The sequence below is a fragment of the Hemiscyllium ocellatum genome, chromosome 4, assembly GCF_020745735.1.
Source record: "Hemiscyllium ocellatum isolate sHemOce1 chromosome 4, sHemOce1.pat.X.cur, whole genome shotgun sequence".
Lineage (NCBI taxonomy): Eukaryota > Metazoa > Chordata > Chondrichthyes > Orectolobiformes > Hemiscylliidae > Hemiscyllium > Hemiscyllium ocellatum.
Genome location: NC_083404.1, coordinates 141,738,411 through 141,759,470, shown reverse-complemented (window position 1 = coordinate 141,759,470; position 21,060 = coordinate 141,738,411). Strand labels below are relative to the sequence as shown.

General features: G+C 44.9%; 1 protein-coding gene across 3 annotated transcripts in view; it reads right to left on the bottom strand.

Annotated features, from left to right (window-relative positions):
• atg9b (autophagy related 9B) overlaps window positions 1-21,060 on the bottom strand; it is a 60,304-nt gene that overhangs the window by 3,030 nt on the left and 36,214 nt on the right. For 2 of the 3 annotated variants that reach the window (XM_060823947.1, XM_060823948.1), the window contains exons 8-14: window positions 20,346-20,499; window positions 20,031-20,210; window positions 16,176-16,421; window positions 12,048-12,280; window positions 9,023-9,116; window positions 3,406-3,490; window positions 894-1,042 (exon numbers count right to left, since the gene is read on the bottom strand). In XM_060823947.1, coding sequence (XP_060679930.1) covers window positions 894-1,042; window positions 3,406-3,490; window positions 9,023-9,116; window positions 12,048-12,280; window positions 16,176-16,421; window positions 20,031-20,210; window positions 20,346-20,499 — 1,141 coding nt within the window. The remainder of the gene's footprint in view (window positions 1-893; window positions 1,043-3,405; window positions 3,491-9,022; window positions 9,117-12,047; window positions 12,281-16,175; window positions 16,422-20,030; window positions 20,211-20,345; window positions 20,500-21,060) is intronic. The other variant, XM_060823949.1, reaches the window with a different exon arrangement.

The window sequence follows — 21,060 nt, the reverse complement described above, 5'->3', positions numbered from 1 at the left end:
ACAACCCTGGAACTCCCTCCCAAACAGCACAAGGGCACCACTCACTCCATGGGCTGCTGCATTTGCAGGTGGAGTCTCGCCAGGTGATATTCGGGTGGGTAGTTAATGATGCCTGAGCCAACACTGCTCACACATTACAGATGGAAAGTTCAAGCAAAAAAACTCCTCAATGAGAACTATTGTCTCTGGGAGTGTGGGACTCATACACTAACGACAGTCAGTGAGTGTGTGCCTGAGAGACTCATACCCCAGTGAGTCAGTGTGTGTGAGAGACCGTCCTCAATGAGAGTCAGTGTGTGTGCGTATGGTACTCCATACCTCAGTGAGAGTCTGTGTGTGTGGGACCCTGTACCCCAGTGAGAGTCAGTATGTGTGGGACCCTGTACCCCAGTGAGAGTCAGTGTGTGTGTGTGTGTGGGACCCTGTACCCCAGTGAGAGTCAGTGTGTGTGGGACTGTACCCCAGTGAGAGTCAGTGTGTGTGTGGGACCCTGTACCCCAGTGAGAGTCAGTGTGTGGGACTGTACCCCAGTGAGAGTCAGTGTGTGTGTGGGACCCTGTACCCCAGTGAGAGTCAGTATGTGTGGGACCCTGTACCCCAGTGAGAGTCTGTGTGTGTGGGACCCTGTATCCCAGTGAGAGTCTGTGTGTGTGTGTGGGACCCTGTACCCCAGTGAGAGTCAGTGTGTGTGGGACTGTACCCCAGTGAGAGTCAGTGTGTGTGTATGAGACCCCGTACCCCAGTGAGAGTCAGTGTGTGTGTGGGACCCTGTACCCCAGTGAGAGTCAGTGTGTGTGTATGAGACCCCGTACCCCAGTGAGTCAGAGTGCGTGCCAGTGAGTGTGACAGCTTTGAGGAAAGAAAGGGATTGTACATTCAAACTTTAAACTCACCCTATCCATCTTAGAAGGCACGTCTTCCTCATGGTCTTGTGGTTCTACTGGGTCCGTAACGGAATCTTTCCCCTCAGTCTCTTCTGCCCAGCCCCCGAGCTGCAGCTGGGAATAGGCCGTCAGTGTTTCCGGTGAAGTCAACGGGGGCACTGAGAGACAGAGAAAGACCAAGCAGCAGCAGAATTCTTCATTACTGAATACGGTGAGCGAGGAACAAGATTACACCACCCACTCCTCACATTCTCTTCACTGTTTACAATCTCCCTGCAGTCTGGGAGTGTGCCCCAACTCCCCACTGCCTCACCCCCACCCTCCGACCCCGGATTGCTGACGACTCTCATCCTGGTGAACGTATGTATCAAGAACTGAGCTCCCTTTGGGGGAGGAAAATGGAATAAGTGGATGTACCAGCAGTAGATGCTGATCTCAGCCTTATTTTGGCCTGTCTCTCTGAACCCCGGCCCTCAAATATCTGCACTTTGCTCAATCTGGTCTTTTGATCCTTCCCAATTTTCTTCACTCCCTCACTGGTGGCTGTACATTCAGCTCCCTGGGCCCCAAAGTCTAGAACTTATTCTGTAAACCTTTTGGTCTCTGCTGGAAAGAGGACTCTTAAAAGCTACATTGTTTGGTCACTTCCCCTACTGTTGCGATTGCACCCCCATGCTGCTCTGTCAAATATTGTTTCTCAGGCAGGTCAGCAAACAATCTGGAAGGTTATGAGTTGCCTCTGGAGCTGAGATGACTCAGTGTGTTATAATATAATTGGAGACATGGATATATAGTGAGATAGAGGAACAGAGTTCCCGATCTCATTCTCCATTGGATGGGCAACACATCAGCCCTCAATGGCCTGGCTCAAACATTCAGGCCATTTCTTCTTCCCAAGTCCTTAGGAAAAATAATTTTTTTTTCTCTCAACTCCACCAATCTCACATTAATCAAGTTACACTTCTAAACTCCCATTCCTGAAGAAGGGCTTATGCCCGAAACGTCGAATCTCCTGTTCCCTGGATGCTGTGCTTTTTCAGCAACACATTTTCAGCTCTGATCTCCAGCATCTGCAGACCTCACTTTCTCTCCCATTAATACAAGCCCAGTCTGTCCAACCTGTCCTCATAAAACAAAGTCCCAGTCCAGGGATTAGTCTTAGGAACCTCTAAATTTCTCCCAATGCATTTACAACATCCTTTAATAAGGCCACCAATACTGACACAGTACTCCAGTGGCTCTCTCTCAAATGCCCTACAGAACTACAACTGGAACTATGTTCAATTCCCCTCACAATAAACTACGACATTTGATTAACTTCCCTCATTGTTAAGGAGTAATTGGTGCTGTGTCTGACCTGAGAATCACATCAAGGGCCAAGGTTGAGAAGGTGGGACCCTTCACACTAACCTCAGCCAGTTCGGTAAGTGAATCCAGGCTGTTGCTGTCATTCTGCATTACAAAACAGCCATCCAAGTGAACTGACAGGCAACGCTCTTTTATTGCAGCGAAATTCCAGCTGGGATTTGAACCTGTGACCCCAGAGCATTAGCCTGGATCTCATGGAATGTTTTGGAGTAAAAGGAGGCTGTTCAGCCCACTGTACTGGGTGGCTGAGCATTTCAATCTATGGCCTTCCCCCCGTAATCTGGCACATTGAAGATTATTTAAATAGAAACAGTACCTTCCTGAATTGTACCTCCCTCCAGGCAGTGCATTCCATCGCCTACTACTCACAGAGAAACTGTTTGTTCTCTCTTCGCTGCTCCTTTTTTGTAAAACACTTGAAAACTGAGCCCTCTAGTTCTCTACCCTTCAATGATGTTGAACAGTTTCTCCCTACCTACTCTGTCCAGACCCCACATGATGTTGAAAACCTTGATCAAATCTCCTCTTTGGCTTCTCCTCTCCAAAGATGACAGCCTCAACATCTTCAATCTATTTTCAGAAGCGAGGTTTCTCATCCCTGGAGCTGTTTCTGTACATCACTTCTGCACGCCTGCTAATGAATTCACATCCTTCCGTTACAGTGGTGCCCAGAACTGAAGACAGTGCTGCAGCCACAGTCTAACTCTAAAGACTTCTGCAGGTTTATACCCCTGGTCCTGCACACCCTTTAGAATCATATTCTTTGGTTTAAACCACCTTTTGATGTTTTCTGTTCCGACACCCTGCCCCTCTACATCTTAGAACTCTTGAATCTTTCACAATCTGATAATTTACTCAGTACTCTCCTATAACCTGTGAATTGTACAGCACAGAAGAAGCCATTCAGCTCATCAACACAAAGTCTCACCCTCTCCCCTCAGTCATCATAATTCCCTGCCCTTTCCCCAGATAGGCTCCACGTACACAACACCACACCACCTTCTCCATGTTCTGTCAGCCCTTCCTTCTGCATTCCATGTCTAACACTGCCTTCGCCCAATCCACATCCCCCTGTCTGCTATTTCTGTTTTATCTGTCTGATGTTTGCCTTGGTGCTTCTCGGTGTCTGGTCAGTGACACAGTGGAGAGGTACCTGGTGCACTGGCTTGTTCGGTGACTGAATTGAGAGTCTGGGATCCCTGTGCCGTATACTGGGGCTGCGCACTCTGCTGATGAAGCTGCAAGACAGAATAACATGAATGAAGAAAGGAGTCAACATATTGTCCTCTTAACAAAGAAGTAGTAACCTCTATTGCCCCTCTTACACTGGCCCCTCCCTCTGCACCCTACTGCCCAGTAGCTTCTTCCAGGAAAGGTTTCAACATAAATAAAAACATCAAAGGATACCAAGATAGTGTGGGAAATGACAATAAGCTACAATTTGGAACGGGGCACTAAGCTGGAAGGTCGGAATGGTCCTCTCCTGCTCCCATGTTCCTGTAGAATAATATCAGCAACTTTGCAAAGTGAAACTAGCCACCACCACAGATATGAACCCTCGGCTTTAGTCACAATGCACCCAGAATTATTGAGAATTTACAGTATTGAGAAAGGCCCTTTGGCCCTCTATGCTAGTGTTGATGCTTCAAATAAACCTCCTGTCAATCTACCTGCCCATTCTTCTCTTCCTTTCTCCTTCAGTTGCTTGTGTAGCCTCTCCCTAGAGGCATCTAACCGAAGATAGTGCATGAGCACTCCTTATGGGAGTGGGTTTCACATTCTCTCCACTGCCTGGGAAAGAGGTTTCTCCTGAATTCGATTGGATTTAATGGTGACTACAGATCGTTCTCCTATAGCACGCATTTTGTCAACGCGATTTGGCTGTAACGCGATTGGTGAATTGTGAAAGTATTTTTTAAAAACACAAACTCCATTGGTTATTACGCAATTCTGTGAGATCACGAACCAAGGAACTTGAGGAGATGAAGCAGCTTCTAAGTGTGTGGATAAGAGATCAATTGAAAAAAAACAAATCTGGGACCACCTTTCTCACCATCAAACTGAAAGCCTTACCAATTTAGAGGACTGAAGGGAAAAAGCTGTAAATCCTGCTGACATGCCTGCCTTCAGCGCCAGTACTGGCTGGTTTGCTGGATTTAAGAACAGCCATGAAGTTATGTGGTGAATCTGCCAGTGCAGATGAGGAATATGCGCGGTCATTTGCTCCCGTGGTGAAAAGAAATGGAGGAAGAAGGTTAAGCCTTAGATCAAATTGTCAATGTGGATGAGACAGGAAGCGAATGCCATCCAGGACTTAGAGTTCGAAGAATGAAGCATACGCCCTAGATTTTAAGGTCACAAAGGATCCTAGGATTGTCATTGGGTGCCAAGGCTAGTGGAGACTGAAAGCTTAAGCCTGTGTTGGTATATCACTCTGCTAACCCGCAAGCCTTGAAAGGTTACCTTAAATCCATTCTAGCTCAACAAGATAATGACTGCAGAATGCAGCAGGATAGCAGCTCGTGACATAAACTATATCTGACACTCTCCGAACAGCTTCTTCAGGAAACATGAAAGATGGCAAAGCAGCAAAAACTAGATGCCTTTTTTAAACCAGCCCCCAATGAACCACAGCCATCCACTTCTGGCTTAACACTTTCTTTCATTGTAATCCTGCATCCAGAACTACACCTGTAAGTAATGATAATGCTGATGATGATCCTCAGCACCTGTCCTAATATAGTACTGTCATTCAGCAAACTCAGAAACCCCTTAGTGTTTAATTTACTGTATTATTTCATAAAAATATGATTTACAACTTTACTTAGACTGTGGTATCATTTGTGTTAGGCTAACCAATACTTATGTTTCAATTTTTCCCAATATTGTTGGTGGTTTGCCCCGGCCATAGACTCTATTATTTCTATTGCGTGATTTTCTATACCACGAGGTTGCATGGGACTGCAACTACCGCGTTATAGCGCGGGACTGCAACTACCGCGTTATAGCGTGGGACTGCAACTACTGCGTTATAGCGCGGGACTGCAACTACAGCGTTATAGCGCGGGACTGCAACTACCGCGTTATAGCGCGGGACTGCAACTACCGCGTTATAGCGCGGGACTGCAACTACCGCGTTATAGCGCGGGACTGCAACTACTGCGTTATAGTGCATAACTGCAACTACTGCGTTATAGCGCGGGACTGCAACTACTGCGTTATAGCGCGGGACTGCAACTACAGCGTTATAGCGCGGGACTGCAACTACAGCGTTATAGCGCGGGACTGCAACTACAGCGTTATAGCGTGGGACTGCAACTACCGCGTTATAGCGCGGGACTGCAACTACTGCGTTATAGCGACAGACTGCAACTACCGCGTTATAGTGACAGACTGCAACTACTGCGTTATAGCGCGGGACTGCAACTACTGCGTTATAGCGCGGGAATGCAACTACCGCGTTATAGCGACAGACTGCAACTACCGCGTTATAGCGCGGGACTGCAACTACCGCGTTATAGCGCGGGACTGCAACTACTGCGTTATAGCGCGGGACTGCAACCACCGCGTTATAGCGCGGGAATGCAACTACCGCGTTATAGCGACAGACTGCAACTACCGCGTTATAGTGCATAACTGCAACTACTGCGTTATAGCGCGGGACTGCAACTACTGCGTTATAGCGCGGGACTGCAACTACCGCGTCATAGCGCGGGAATGCAACTACCGCGTTATAGCGCGAGACTGCAACTACTGCGTTATAGCGTGGGACTGAAACCACCGCGTTATAGCGCGGGAATGCAACTAGCGCATTATAGCACGGGACTGCAACTACCGTGTTATAGCGCGGGAATGCAACTACCGCGTTATAGCGCGGGACTGCAACTACCGCGTCATAGTGTGGGACTGCAACTACCGTGTAATAGCACGGGAGTACAACTACTGCATTTTAGCACAGGAATGCAACTATCGCGTTATAGTGCTGGAATGCAACTACCGTATTATCGGGTGGGACTGAAACCACCGTGTTATAGCGCGGGACTGCAACTACCGTGTTATAGCGCGGGAATGCAACTACCGCGTTATAGCGTGGGACTGCAACTACTGCGTTATAGCGCGGGAATGCAACTACCGCGTTATAGCGCGGGAATGCAACTACCGCGTTATAGCGCGGGACTGGAACTACCGCGTTATAGCGCAGGACTGCAACTAACGCAGGAATGCAATTAACGTGTTATCGTGTGGGAATACAACTACCACGTTATAGCAAAACAGACTGTATTTGATATTTATGGCCTGTACCTAAATGGCTCCCCACAATCTATTCTTTCAAATCCCTTCACATCTCTATTGGGCCATTCCAATGACATCCCTTTTCTGGAGAAAAGAGTTAATCATTTCTAATCAGTGGGGGTCAGTTAGCTCAATTGGCTGGATGACTGGTTTGTGAAGGAGTGTGATGCCAACAGCATTGGTTCAATCCCCACACCAGCTGACGTTACAATGAAGGACTATCCTTCTCAATCTCTCCCCTCCACCACCAGTTGTCTCCCTCATGAGAGAGCGGCCCTACAGTCTGGTAAGACTATGGCAACAGAAAAAAAATCCTTGTCAGTGATAACGCTCAGCTTTGTTAACTTCCTTCTATGTCTTTATTGCAACCATCCCCTTCCTCGATATCGTTTTCATCTAGCAACCAAGACTGGACACAATATTCCAAATGCGGCTTTAATACAGTTCTATACAGCAGCAACGTGACTTGCTAATTGTTATATTCTGACTGATGAAGCACAATACCACATGCCTCTCTGACCACATTATCCACTTGCATTGACATTTTCAGGGAATTGTGGACCTGTAGGTCTGGTTCCCTCTATGTTAATGCTTCTATGGGTTTTGCTATTTTCTGTATACTTCCTTTCTGTATTTGACCTTCCAAAGTACATCACTTATAGTCATAGAGATGTACAGCATGGAAACAGACCCTTCAGTCCAACCCGTCCATGCCGACCAGCTATCCCAACCCTATCTAGTCCCACTTGCCAGCACCTGGCTCATATCGCTCCAAACCCTTCCTATTCATATACCCATCCAAATGCCCTTTAAATGTTGCAATTGTAGCAGCCTCCACCACTTTCTGTGGCAGCTCATTCCATACACGTACCACCATCTGTGTGAAAAAGTTGCCCCGTAGGTCTCTTTTATATCTTTCCCCTCTCACCCTAAACCTATGCCCTCTAGTTCTGGGCTCCCCGATCCCAGGGAAAAGACTTTGTCTATTTATCCTATCCATGCCCCTCATAATTTTGTAAATCTCTATAAGGTCAACTCTCAGCCTCTGACGCTCCAGGGAAAACAGCCCCAGCCTGTTCAGCCTCTCCTTATAACTCAACTAGGGTTAAATTCAATATACCATTTCTCTAGCCAATTTAAACCCGTCTAGCAATCCTCTTCATTATCCACACCTCTCCTGATCTGTGTCGCCCACAACCTTACGAATCAGATCACCTTCATTTGCTTTCAAATCATTTATATATTATTAATTAATGCGGAACACCACTGGTCACAGAACTCCAGTCAGAAAAACACCATCTCACTGCTCCTCCCTGTCTTCTGTGATTAAGCCAGTTCTGTATTCATCTTGGCGAAAGTGAGGACTGCAGATGCTGGAGATAAGAGCCAAGAGTGTGATGCTGGAAAGGCACAGCCCGTCAGGCAGCAGAGGAGCAGGAAAAATCGACGTTTTGGGCAAGAGTCCTTCATCAGGAATGAGGGAGGGAGCCTCGGGGGGGTAGGGAGATAAATGGCAGGGGGGTGGGGCTGGGGAGTAGGTAGCTGAGAGTGCAATAGGTGGATGGAGGTGGGGGTAATGGTGATAGGTCAGAGAGGAGGGTGGATTGTATGGGTGGGAAGGAAGATTGGCAGGTAGGACAGGTCATGAGGGTGGTGCTGAGCTGGAAGGTTGGAACTTGCATGAGGTCGCGGGAGGGGAAAATGAGGAAACTGGTGAAGTCCACATTGATGACAGGGGGTTGGAGGGTCCCAAGGCAGAAGATGAGGCCTTCTTCCTTCAGGCGTCGTGTGGTAAGGGAGTGGCTGTGGAGAAGGCCCACGACCTGCATGTTCTCGGCAGAGTGGGAGGAGGAGTTGAAGCGTTCGGCCCCAGGGCGATGGGGTTGATTGGCGTGGGTGTCTCGGAGATGTTCTCTGAAGCGCTCTGTGAATATCCAGCTCACCACAGATCCTATGTGACATCACCTTCTGTAACAGCCTGCCATGAGGCCTTGTCAAAGACCTTGCTAAATTCCATGTCGACAACATCCATCGTCCTGCTCTCATCAAGCTTTGTCACTTCTGCTTTCTTTATTTTTTAAAAAGACAGAAGTTATATCATGGATTTTGACACAAACAATTTCAGAACTGCATCTCATCTTTAATGTTACTCATCTTCTGATACAAAACTATTCCCCAAACAAACAATATAACCAGCATTTCAAACACTGGCTCAGCACAGGACACACAAAGTTTGTGATTCAAAGGCTCACAAAGTGCTGGACAGGTAGAAGAGCCTTACTTTGTAAATAACCTTGTGCTGTCCCTGTCCTGGGAATGTTTTATGGGACAGTGTGGAGAAAGCTTTACTTACAGTTTTAGAGTAGAGGGGCTTTACTCCGTATGTCTTGGCAAGTTTTAATGGGGACAGTGTAAGGGGAAGGGGGCTTTACTCTCTATCTAACCCGGTGTTAAATCTTAAGTAATCATGTTCTTACCTCATGCATATAAATAGCATGAAGACTCATTTCTGTTGAAGCGAAGTTGGCAAGAAGCAGAGATCTACCAGAGCCTGCACTTGCTGACATACTGCTGGAGTAAAGACAGAACACAGCGATTAGACATGTTTGGATGCACTAAACATGAACCAACAGTTAAACTCAGTAAAAGAGTAAACTCTTCAGCCCTCCATGTCTGCTCCAACCTACAATATGGTTATAGCTGACCCTCCATTTCAAAGTCATATTCTTGTTTTCTAGCCATAAACTAATTGGTTGCACCATAATCTCCAAGGTCAGTAATAACCGGCTAACTGTTATCCCTTACTGTCTTATAAAAGAAGTGTCGTCTAAAATATTAATTTGTAATATTATTTTAATGTTGATCTCTCTCTGCAGCTGTAACATTGAATCCTGCTTTCTGTTCTGTCACCCTGATGCACTTGATCTGCCTGTAGAGCACATTATTCACTGGAACATGATACACATGACAGTAATAAACCAAATCAAATTCGGAGAATTTGGAAACTGCCACCAGTCTCCAGAAACAGTTCATTGAGGCAGGTGTACCCGACTCGGCAAGAAATGCCAATGCCAACAGCTTCAATGTAGAGTGACTTCTTCAGCTACAGACCAACGTTTGGGATCATCTGCAAATAATTCTTTTGCCCTGAACTTAACAATTACTTGGCCAAAATACCTTCACAGGAACACTCTGTGAAGTTTTGTGATTTTTGGGAAACTGTGTGATATTTTTCCAAGAAGGAGAGTTTTTAAAAATTCTTTCATGGGAAGTGTGTCTCAGTGGCAGGGCTAGTATTTGTTGGCCATCCCTAATTGTCCCTTGAACAGAGTGGCTTGCCAGGCTATTTCCAAGGGCAGTTCAGAGTCAGCCACATTGCTGTGGGTCTGGGTCACATGTAGGCCAGACCAGGTAAGGATGCTGGGTTCCCTTCCTGAAAGGATATCAACAAACCAGATGGGTATTTATGACGAATTTGATTATAGTCACGTGGATACCAACACTGAGACTAATTTTATTCATTAAATGTCACTTCCACCAGTTGTCAAAGTGCAATTTGAACCAATGGTACCCAAGCATCAGCCTCAGTCTTTGCAAGATAGGTTCAGTGACATTATCACTTTGCCACTGTCTACTTGGGCAGCTACGTTTTCTGTGTTTAAATAAACTTTACATTTTTGCCCAAACGAGTTTTGTTTGCAATAAGCGTATTCTTTGTGTTATATAAGAAACCTGGTTGGCTCATTCCTGATTCTGAGCAATATGTCATCTCACATTTAGCAATATTTACACCCATTTGAAATTCAAACTTTGTTCTGACAATGGAACAGTGTTATGCCCATCCTGAATGGATCAGAACTGTCTATACTTATTTTGGGGAACCCCGAACAAGGGAATGTGATTATAGAATAAAGAAGCACCGATTTAAAACTGAGGGGCAAAGGGATTTCTTCTCTTAGAGGGTAGTGAGGTTCTGGAATTCCCTGCCCCAGATCACGAAGATGGATAGATGTTTGAAGTGTCAGGGAGTTGACAGCTATGCTGAGCTCGTATGAGAGAGGAGTTGGGGCCTAGGGCAGATGAGGCATGGTCCTGTTGAATGGTGCAGCAGGCTGGAGGGACAGAACAGCCTACTCAAGCTCCTATTTCACATACTCTTATGTTGTTATAACTAGTTTCAGTGCAAGGCCCAGGAATATTTTATGGTTCAATGTTTTTGACCCAGCACAGTGAAGGAAAGATGATGATGTCCCAAGGTCACATTTAACAGAGCTTGGCATCAATGTGTGCAAACAAAACTAGAATCAAATAGGACAATCTTTTGCTATTCTGAAAATCCCTCCGTGAGAGCAGTGCAGTTTCACCCACAACCAAAGGGCCTCTGTGGTTTAAGAGGCAGCTCACCACCACCTTCCCAAGGCCAACTAGGAATAGGCAATAAAACACTGGCCCAGCCAATGATGCCCACATCCCAGGAACATACAATTTTAGACTTCAAGCCTGTAGACCTGGTTGCCAACAGCAGAGAAACTGATTAGTCGTAAAAACTATCAGATTCTTGTCAAACGCTCTGAATCTTTCTACCTTTTGGAAAGGTCAGAGGTTTAAAGGCATAAAGCAGAAAGACAGGGTATTTCCCACACAATGCTGTGATAGTGTCTGTGCCCCTATCACGTGCTGCACTGTCAGTTATGAGGTTATTTTGCTGCTCGGTTTAATCTGCATTTCCCATGTGACACAACTTAGAGATTTTATTGTAGTTAATTTGCCTTTACTGTCGTCCACAAGAGACCAGAAGCATCCCTCACCATGGCAGAGAGACAAATGGTTATACTGTATAGTTTGAGGAGGGATCACTCCACATCAGGCAAGGGAGCAGGTCACCATGAGCTGCAGATTGGACCCACTCCATTGGTGTAATTCTGCTGTACTCTCTAGCTGCTGAGCCAAGTGAGCTGACTGATCCCCACAGGTGTTAGAACATTTCCTGCATTTCAGTTTGTTTCAGAAATGTCACACTCCACAGTATTCTGTTTCCATAAGATGTAGGAGCAGAAGTAGGCCATTCAGCCCATCAGGTCTGCTCCACCATTCAATTAAATCATGGCTAAACTCCACTTTCCTCTCTTGAATCCCTTACTGATTTAAAAGACTCTCTACCTTAGCATTGAATATATTTAATCATTCAGCTCCAAAAGCCCTCTGTGGTGTAACATTCCACAGATTCACTCCCCTCTGAGAGAAGTAATTCCTTCTCATCTCTGCCCTAAATGTGTGACCCCGTATTCTGAGACTGCCCTCTGGTCTTAGACTCTCCCACAAGGGGAAACAGCATTTCTGTGTCTACCCTGTCTTAGCCCACTAAGAGTTTTTTATGTTTCATTAAGGGTGCCACTCGGTGTTCTAAACTGCAATGAGAACAGATTCAATCCACTTCATCCCTTCTCATCTGACAGTCTTTCTCTACCTGGTTCCATTTTATCGAGAGCTTTGGTTTCTTACCTCTCTTCCATAATTGTCCTATCACTGCGATACAGTGAACTCTCAGCACCGTTCTCCATGAGGAGAGTGTGGGATCTTGTCCGAGTTGGATGGTGAGATGAGGACAGCGAAGCGAGGACGCTAGCAGCAGCTGAGGCAGTACTACAGGATTGCCCAAACCATCCATCCCTGCCAGTCAGCAGTGAGCCAGGTAGTGCTGAGCGCGTGAGCAAACTTACAATGAGATTCTCAGGCTGCAAGAAAACCAAAACATGGATGAGCTGCTGAAAAGGAGCAGCCTGTGGGTTTGTAATGTCTTTCCCATTCCTGGGACATCTAAAGCAGTTGACAGCTGATTAAAGAATGCTGTAATCACTAGATCTCTACTCAGTCTTCACTGTTCCAGTTTTAAGAGCAGGTAAATTTGACAGCCAATGCACAAGAACAACCTGCAAAAAACCAGATAAATGACTATTTTATTGATTTTTGGTCCTGGTTGAGGAATAAAAATTGGCCAGAATACTAGGGAACACACTTTCCACAGGATTGTTATAACTCATACTTTAATCTCATGGAAGTGGTTGTCGGTTGGAAGGCACTATCTGAGGATCTTTCATGAATTTCTGCAGAGCATCTTATAGATAAGTCCACACTGCTGCTACTGAGCATCGGTGGGGAAAGGAGTGGATGCTTGTGAGTGTGATGTCAATCAAGTGGGCTGCTTTGTCCTGGATGGTGTTAAGCTTCTGGAGTGTCATTGGAACTGCACACATCCAGATAAGTGGGGAGCATTCCATCACGCTCCTGAGGATTTGTAACTTTTAGGTGATGGACAGGCTTTTGGGAGACAAGAGGTGAATTACTTGCCATAGAATTCCCAGACTTTGAACAGTTTCCAGTCAATGGTATCTCCAGAATGATATTGGAGGATTTTGCAATGTTAATGGCATTGAATGACAAGAGAGGATTGTTAGTTTCTCTAGTGTTGTACATAGTCATTGCTTGGCACTTGTGGGGCATGAAGCTTACTTGCCACTTGTCAGTGCTAACCTGGATATTGTCCAGGTCCTATTGCATTTGAACATGGTAAATGGAAATGGGAACAGGAGTAGGCTAGTCAGTCCTTCAATATTTAGTATGACCATGGTTAATCATCCAACTGGGCTGCCTGTCCTTGCTTTGTCTCCATACCCTTTGACTCCTTTAGCCCTAAGGGCTATACATAACTCCTTCTTGAAAACATACAGTATTTTGGCCTCAGCCATTTTCAGTGGCAGAGAATTCCACAGGCTCACCGCTCTGGGTAAAGATGTTTCTCCTCAACTCAGACCTAAATAGCCTAGCTTAGACTGTGACCTTGGTTCTGGACCCCCTGGTGTATGGGAATATCTTTCTTGTATTTACTCCTGTCTGGTCCAGCTGGAATTTTGTGGGAGATTTCCTGCCTCTCATTCTTAAACTCCAAAAACATAAACTGCATTGGTTAAGACAACATTCATACTTCAGTTCTGTCATCTCAAGAATCAGTCTTTGTTGCACTCTCTCTGTAATCAGAACATCTTCCTCAGAGGAGACAAAAACTGCACACAATACTGCAGGTATGGTCACACCAAGGCCCTGTCCAACTGCAGCAAGATATCCTTGCCCCTGTACTTGAATCCTCTCACTCTGAAGGCTAACATATCATTTATCTTTACCTCCTGATGCACCTGTACACTTACTTTTAGCAACTGATGTATGTACAAGGACACCCAGGTCTCACTGCACCTCCTCCTTTCCCAATTTATCACCGTTCAGATAATAATCTGAATTCTTCTTTTTTGTTATCACGGTGATAACTTTATTCACATTATATTGCATCTGCCATGCATTTACCTCCTCACTCAACTTGTTGAAATCCCACTGAAGCATCTCTGCACCCTCCTTACAGCTCATCCTCCCACCCAGCTTTGTGCCAGCTGCGAACTTGGAGATTTATATGTGGTTCCATCACTTAAATCAATGAAAGGATTTAAGACAAATATTACACATAACTGAGGTCCTAGCACAGATCCCTTCAGTACCCCATGAGTCACTGCCTGTCACTCGGAAAAAGACCCATTTGTTTTTACTTTTTGTTTCCTGTCCACGACCCAGTTCTCTATGTCACGATACTATCCCCAATCGCGTGTGCTTAATTTTACACACTAATCTCTTATGTGGGACCTTGTTGAAAGCCTTCTGAAAGTCCAAGTAAACCACATCAAGTCGGTTTCCCTTATCAACTCTACCAGTTATGCCCTCAAAGAATCCCAGGAGATATATCAAGCATGACCTCCCTTTTGTAAATCCATACTAATTTGGTCTGATCCTGTCATGGTTTTTCAAGTCAGGCAGCATCCAAGGAGCAGGAGAATCGACATTTCGGGCATAAGCCCTTCTTCAGGAATCCTGTGGCCAGATATTGCTGCATAAACTCTATCTTTCTCTGTGAATGACATAGAAACATTCCTGAAGAAGGGCTCACGCCCGAAACGTCGCTTCTCCTGCTCCTTGGATGCTGCCTGACCTGCTGTGCTTTTCCAGCAACACATTTTCAGCTCTGATCTCCAGCATCTGCAGTCCTCACTTTCTCCACTGTTTTTCAAGTGCTTCATTATGGGCTCTAGTATTTTCCCCATTACTGACATCAGACTGACTGGTCTACAATTCCCAATTTTCTCTCTCCCTCCCTTTTAAATTGAGGTTGCATTAGTTACCTTCCAATCCACAGAAATGTTCCAGAGTCGATAGCGTCTTGGATGGCTACCACCAATGATTTTTACAGTCAATTCCTTAAGTACCCTGGGCTATAAATTATCAGGCTCTGGGAATTTGTCTTAAATCCTTTCAATTTCCCCAATACTATTTCCCTACCAAGAGATTTCCTTCAGTTCTTCCATCTCACTAGACCCAGTATTCCCCAACATTTTTGGGGGTGTTCTTTGCATCCTCCTTTGTAAAGACAGAATCTAAGTGTGTATTTAATTGATCCGTCATCTCTTTGTTCCTCATTATAACTTCCCATTTGTGACTGTAAGGGACATACAAACCCCATCCAGGACAAAACAGCCCACTTGACTGGCACCACATCCACAAACATCCATTCCTTTCACCGCCGACCCTCAGTAGCAGCAGTGTGTGCTATCTACAAGATGCACTGCAGAAATTCACCAACGATCATTAGACAATACCTCCCAAATCCAGGACCACTTCCATTTGAAGGACAAGGACAGCAGATACATGAGAACATCACTCCTGCAAGTTCCCCACCAAGGCACTCACCATTTTGACTTAAAAAGTTATCAACATTGTCCCAGTGTTGCTGGGTCAGAATCCTGGAATTCCCTCCCGAAGGGCATTGTGAGTCTGGCTGCAGCTGTTTCAGAAGGCAGCTCACCACCACCTTCCCATTGACCACGAGGGATGGACCATTTAGCGATGTCCATGTCCCATAAGACAATAAAAAAATGGAGGGAAAGTTATTGATGAAGCAGTTGAAGATACTGCTTTTTGTTGAACCTTTATAAAGCTCCAGTTAGACCATGATTAGAGCATTGAGCATTTCAGACAATGCAGAGAAGATTTACCTAAATGCTTCAGGGGATGAGGGATTTCAGCTACAAGGTTTAGTTGGATACTCTGGCGTTGATCTCATTGCAAATGAGATTGGGGAGAGAGTTGAATGAGGCCAGAGACGATAACAGGTTTAGATGTTATGAGGAAATGCCATTCCAATTTGCTGATATGAGAATGAGGGGATACATATTAAAGGCCTTGGGAAAGAAATGCAGGTATAGCAGGAACAATGCTTATATACAGGAAGTGGTAATGGTCAAACATATTGCCTGCGAGAATGGAGGAATTGGAAACAATTTATAATTCTCAAGACGACTGTATGGGGACCTGAGGGAAATAAACTTGCAAGGCTATGGGGATCAGGCAGAAGCATGGGACCGACTGGGGTGTCCTATGAAGTGCTGGCATGGACTTAAGATGCTGAACAGCATCCTGCTGTGCTTTAATAATCACTTTATAATTCCGTGCAGGGTCAGATTTCTTTCCACACTCTTCATCTGACCCAGTAATCCTTCCTTGATATTTGGATTATCTTAAAGTATTTGTACTTACAATATTTGTCGACTCGTTGGAGAGTAGGGAGTTGCAGACTGGTGTGTCGTTCAGGAGATGTTGGGCAGGTGGACCAGTGGCTGCATCATGCTGTACCTTCTCCTTCAGATGACTAATGAAGACCGAGCTGTCCTGGGGAGGGTGCCATTGTGGATTGGTGATGGTGAAGTGCATGAGAGAGAGTTCAGTCTTCCCATTCTCTGCCTGTTGGTACACCGAGGCTTCTGTCTGGCCTTCTGAGAGCCACTGCAAAAAAAAAACCATCACCACAACTGGATACACTCAGTCTCAACATCAAATCAATCAAATCCAAGGATCTACAGTTCTCAATGGAGTTCAGGACAGGCAATCAGCACTGGCTTCACCAATAATATCCACATTCCCATTAACAAATAAACAGAAAAGTTCACACCCAACATTGGACCAATTCTGATGAGATTATAGCCAGGTTTTCTCCTTGCTGGTCCTGCCTTCTGGGAAGCAGAGAATATGGGATATTGAAGTCCAGAGAGTATGTCCTTAAAGGAATCTATGCAACTGTCTCTTGTTCATGCAAATAGCAGCAGTTTCCTTAAAACTGCTGTAAAAAGTGTGATTTATCCACACTTAAAATCATGTATTTTTGATTTTTGGATTTACACTAGTGGGCTTTCTGTGGGTGTGAAGAGATTTAATGATTAAATTTTAAGTATTGCTATTACCTTGGTGATCTCTTTTGAAAGCCCATGAGAGATGGTTCTTGGAGCCGAATGGGGTTTTGTTTGCATTGACAGAGTTTTATGGATGAACAGAGTGAACGGTTGTGCAGTAGGCTTGTTGTAAGAAGCTGGAATGGTTTCTGGTTGAGGGGAAAACACCCATAGTTTGGAAAGCCTTTTTGGTTTTCAGTTTTGCAGAGTCTTGGCTGAAGTTGGATTGTCAGAGAAATGCTCCTGAAGAAAGGGAATGGTTTAGCAGCGTTGAGAAATAGGTTACCTCAAGGTAAGGAGTTTAGTTTGAAAGTTCCAGACCAGAGTGTTTAGTTAAAATGCAGAAGGGGTTATTTGAAGCTGGGAAAGTCAAAGTTCAATTGCATGAAAATTCAAAGTTAAAAATCACACAATATCAGGTTATAGTCCAACAGGTTTATTTGAAACTACAAGCTTTCGGAGCTCTGCTCCTTCATCAGGTGACTCAGTGGGCAGGATCATTGGACATAGAATTTATAGTAAAAGTTCAAAGTATCGTACAACTGATACAAATAGGAATTTATAAAATGTTTCATCAACTGACCTTCCTACTTTGGAAATACAACCAGTTTGACTCAAGGTTGGAATACAGCCGAGACGCTAACCTCACACCTTTAATGTATTGTCTAACCGGAAATGTTACTTTTTTTTAAACACGGACAAAACCTTAAGTTGTCTCAGGACCATGACTTGAAAGAAATTCCAGGATTTACATATTAATCAATCGAAATCTGCATCCCCATTCTAAGTGATTAAAGACTTAATAGCAATCAAGGTTTGTACAATACATTGCATCAGTGTATGACACTTTGACCTTTTATTATAAATTCTGTGACCTATGACCCTGCCCCACTAGCTACCTGACAAAGGGTGCAGCGCTCCGAAAGCTTATACTTCCAAATAAACTTGCCGGACTACAGCCTGGTGTTATGTGATTTTTAATGCTGTACCTCAGTCCAGCACTGGCACCTCCACTTCATCAAGACTCAAGGAAGAGGTTATCAAATTCAAATGATGGGGAGGTGTTAAACCCTTTTGATGAGAGGGGGCAGGAAATTCTCTTTGGTATTTGAGTACTTTAAATGTCAAGGTCAATAAGGTTGTAGTTTGCCCTGCGTTTTGAAATCTTTAAATTGTGTATAAATAGTTTGGTGTATTCTTTTTAGATTTTCATTTCTTATGTATGATAAACTTTTATTTTAATTGTTAAAGATTGCGTCTCATGCTTCAGGGAAAGATCATTTTGAGAAAACCAAAATAAAAACCTGATATATTGAAGTCAGGTTTTAGTCTGGAATCTGACAAGACCAGCAATGAGATCAGCTGGTTTCAGTACAGTATAGCACTGACAAAACCTACTCCAAATCTATGATAGCCCTGCTTTCCAGCAATTAGTCCATAGCCTTGAATGTCATGACATTTCAAATGCTAACCCAAGTATTTTTTAAAAGGTTGTGAGATATCTTGCTTCAGTTCCCCTCCTTTCTCTGCACTCCAGATTCCCTCTAGGTGAAAAAAAACTTTCTGAAAATCCATCTAAACCTCCTGCCACTCACCTTACAATTATACTCCCTTGTATTAATCTTTCAACTGAAGGGAACAGCTGCTTTCAACCCACTCTGTTCACGCCCCATAACCTTTTATACACCTCTATCAGCTGTCCTCAATCTTCTCTGCTCTTAAGAAAATAAGGTAAAAACAAAGACTGCGGATGCTGGAAACCAGATTCTGGATCAGTGGTGCTGGAAGAGCACAGCAGTTCAGGCAGCATCCAAGGTGCAGCGAAATCGACGTTTCGGGCAAATGCCCTTCATCAGGAATAAAGGCAGTGAGCCTGAAGCGTGGAGAGATAAACTAGAGGAGCTGGAAGGCATTTTTGCAAGAGGTAGGGTGGGAAGAGGTGTAATCCAGGTAGCTGTGGGAGTTGGTGGGTTTGTAAAAAATGTCAGTGTCAAGTCGGTCGTCATGAATGAAGATGGAGAGGTCCAGGAAGGGGAGGGAGGTGTCAGAGATGGTCCAGGTAAATTTAAGGTCAGGGTGGAATGTGTTGGTGAAGTTGATGAATTGCTCAACCTCCTCGCGGGAGCACGAGGTGGCGCCAATGCTGTCATCAATGTAGCGGAGGAAGAGGTGATGAGTGGTGTCGGTGTAATTACGGAAGATCAACTGTTCTACTTGGCCAAAAAGAGACAGGCATAGCTGGGGCCCATACGTGTGCCCATGGCTACTCCTTTGGTCTGGAGGAAGTGGGATGATTCAAAGCAGAAATTGTTAAGGGTGAGGGCCAGTTCGGCCAAACGAATGAGAGTGTCGGTGGAAGGGTACTGCTGGGGACGTCTGGAGAGGAAAAACCGGAGGGCTTGGAGGCCCTGGTCATGACGGATGGAGGTGTAGAGGGTTTGGATATCCATGGTGAAGATGAGGCGTTGGGGGCCTGGGAAACAGAATTCTAGCTTCCTCTAGCTTATCTGTCCACGCTTCAGGCTCACTGCCTTTATTCCTGATGAAGGGCTTTTGCTCGAAAGTCGATTTCGCTGCACCTTGAATGCTGCCTGAACTGCTGTGCTCTTCCAGCACCACTGATCCAGAATCTTAAGAAAATAACACAAGCTTATCCAGTCTCTCTTCAGTGCTAAAATGTTCCACCCCAGGAAATATCCTGCTGAATCGCTTATGTGCCCCCTCGAGTGTAATCACATCCTCCCTATAATGTGAAGACCAGAACTGAATACTGTGGCCTCACCAAAGTTTTGTACAGCTCCAGCATAATCTCCCTCTTCTTATCATCTGTGTCTGATGAAGACAAGGCTCCCATATGCCTTCTTAACCACCCTATTAACATTAACCTGTCCTGCTGCCTTCAGGGATCTGTGGATAAGCATCCCAAGATCCCTCTGTTCCTGAGAGCTTCCTAGTGTCCTGTCATTCAATGACTATTCCATTGTCTTGTTACATCTTCTAAAATGCATCACTTCAACTGACCATTCTATTATTATCTTCCTGTAAGCTAAAACCTTCTTACTGACTGTTAGCCACCTAGCCAATGTGAATGTGAGTGAAGGACACCACTACCTGCACTATTAGCCAGCTGGCTGTAACTGTAACACCAACTGTAGCTCATGCATACCATTGGGTTCCCATGTTTCCGGACATCCATCTGGGCAAAGGAGCAGATGTCACCCACTCCCACCACCTCCACTGAGAAGTTCCGGAAAAAGTCAATGATCTCCAGGGATTTCGGACGCAAGGAGAAGATCAGAACAAATGGAGTGATGATGGGACTGAGTAATTCCTCCAGAATAAACACCTGGAAAACACCAAATGGATCATGGGTCAGTCAGACTCACCCAAACGCCCCTCAGCAAGAGTCAGTGCAATGTTATACCAGACTCACACTTCCACACTCTCCCAAACACGATGATGCATTCTGACATTAACATACCGCTTTGTACTGAAAGAGCTGAGCCATCTCATCTCTCGTCTCTGATTTATTGGCATTTCCTTTCCAGTGGTCAGGCATGTAGTGGATGTGGGCCAGTACACACTGCAGGAGCTGCTCCGGGCACCACACCATGTACTCATCAGGAATGAAAGACCTGGCAACAAATACGTCAGCATTCAACACTATTCCATAAACTGTCTCAAACAGCAACATAGTCAGAGTCAGCATTACTTCATAAATAGTCAACACTGAAAGATGAGAGCTGCACATTAGAACTGTGATACCACAAATCTACACTGAGCTGTCCCTGTCCTGGAAATGTTTTATGGGAACAGTGAAAAGGCACCTTTACTTTGATTTTTCAAGAGCAGAGCACCTTTACTTGCATTATATATAAGAAAAAAAGAGTAGAGGATTCTTTCCTCTGTATCTAACTCTATGCTGGCTCTGTTCTAGGCATGGTTGATGGAAACTGTATCGACAGACGCTTTATCTTTTAGTTTCAAAGAGTACAGGAAGCTTTACTCTGTATTTAACCCTGTGATGGGAACAGTATACTTTGCTTTTTTTCCAATTGAAAGAGCAGAGGGAGCTTTACCTTCAACTTAAAATGGTAGAGGGGGGTCTACTTTCAGCTTATGAAATCTCAGCCTACAGTTTCGAGTCCCAATCCCTCTCAGTGTCCCCTTTGTGCTGAGATAGTGACTTATTCCAA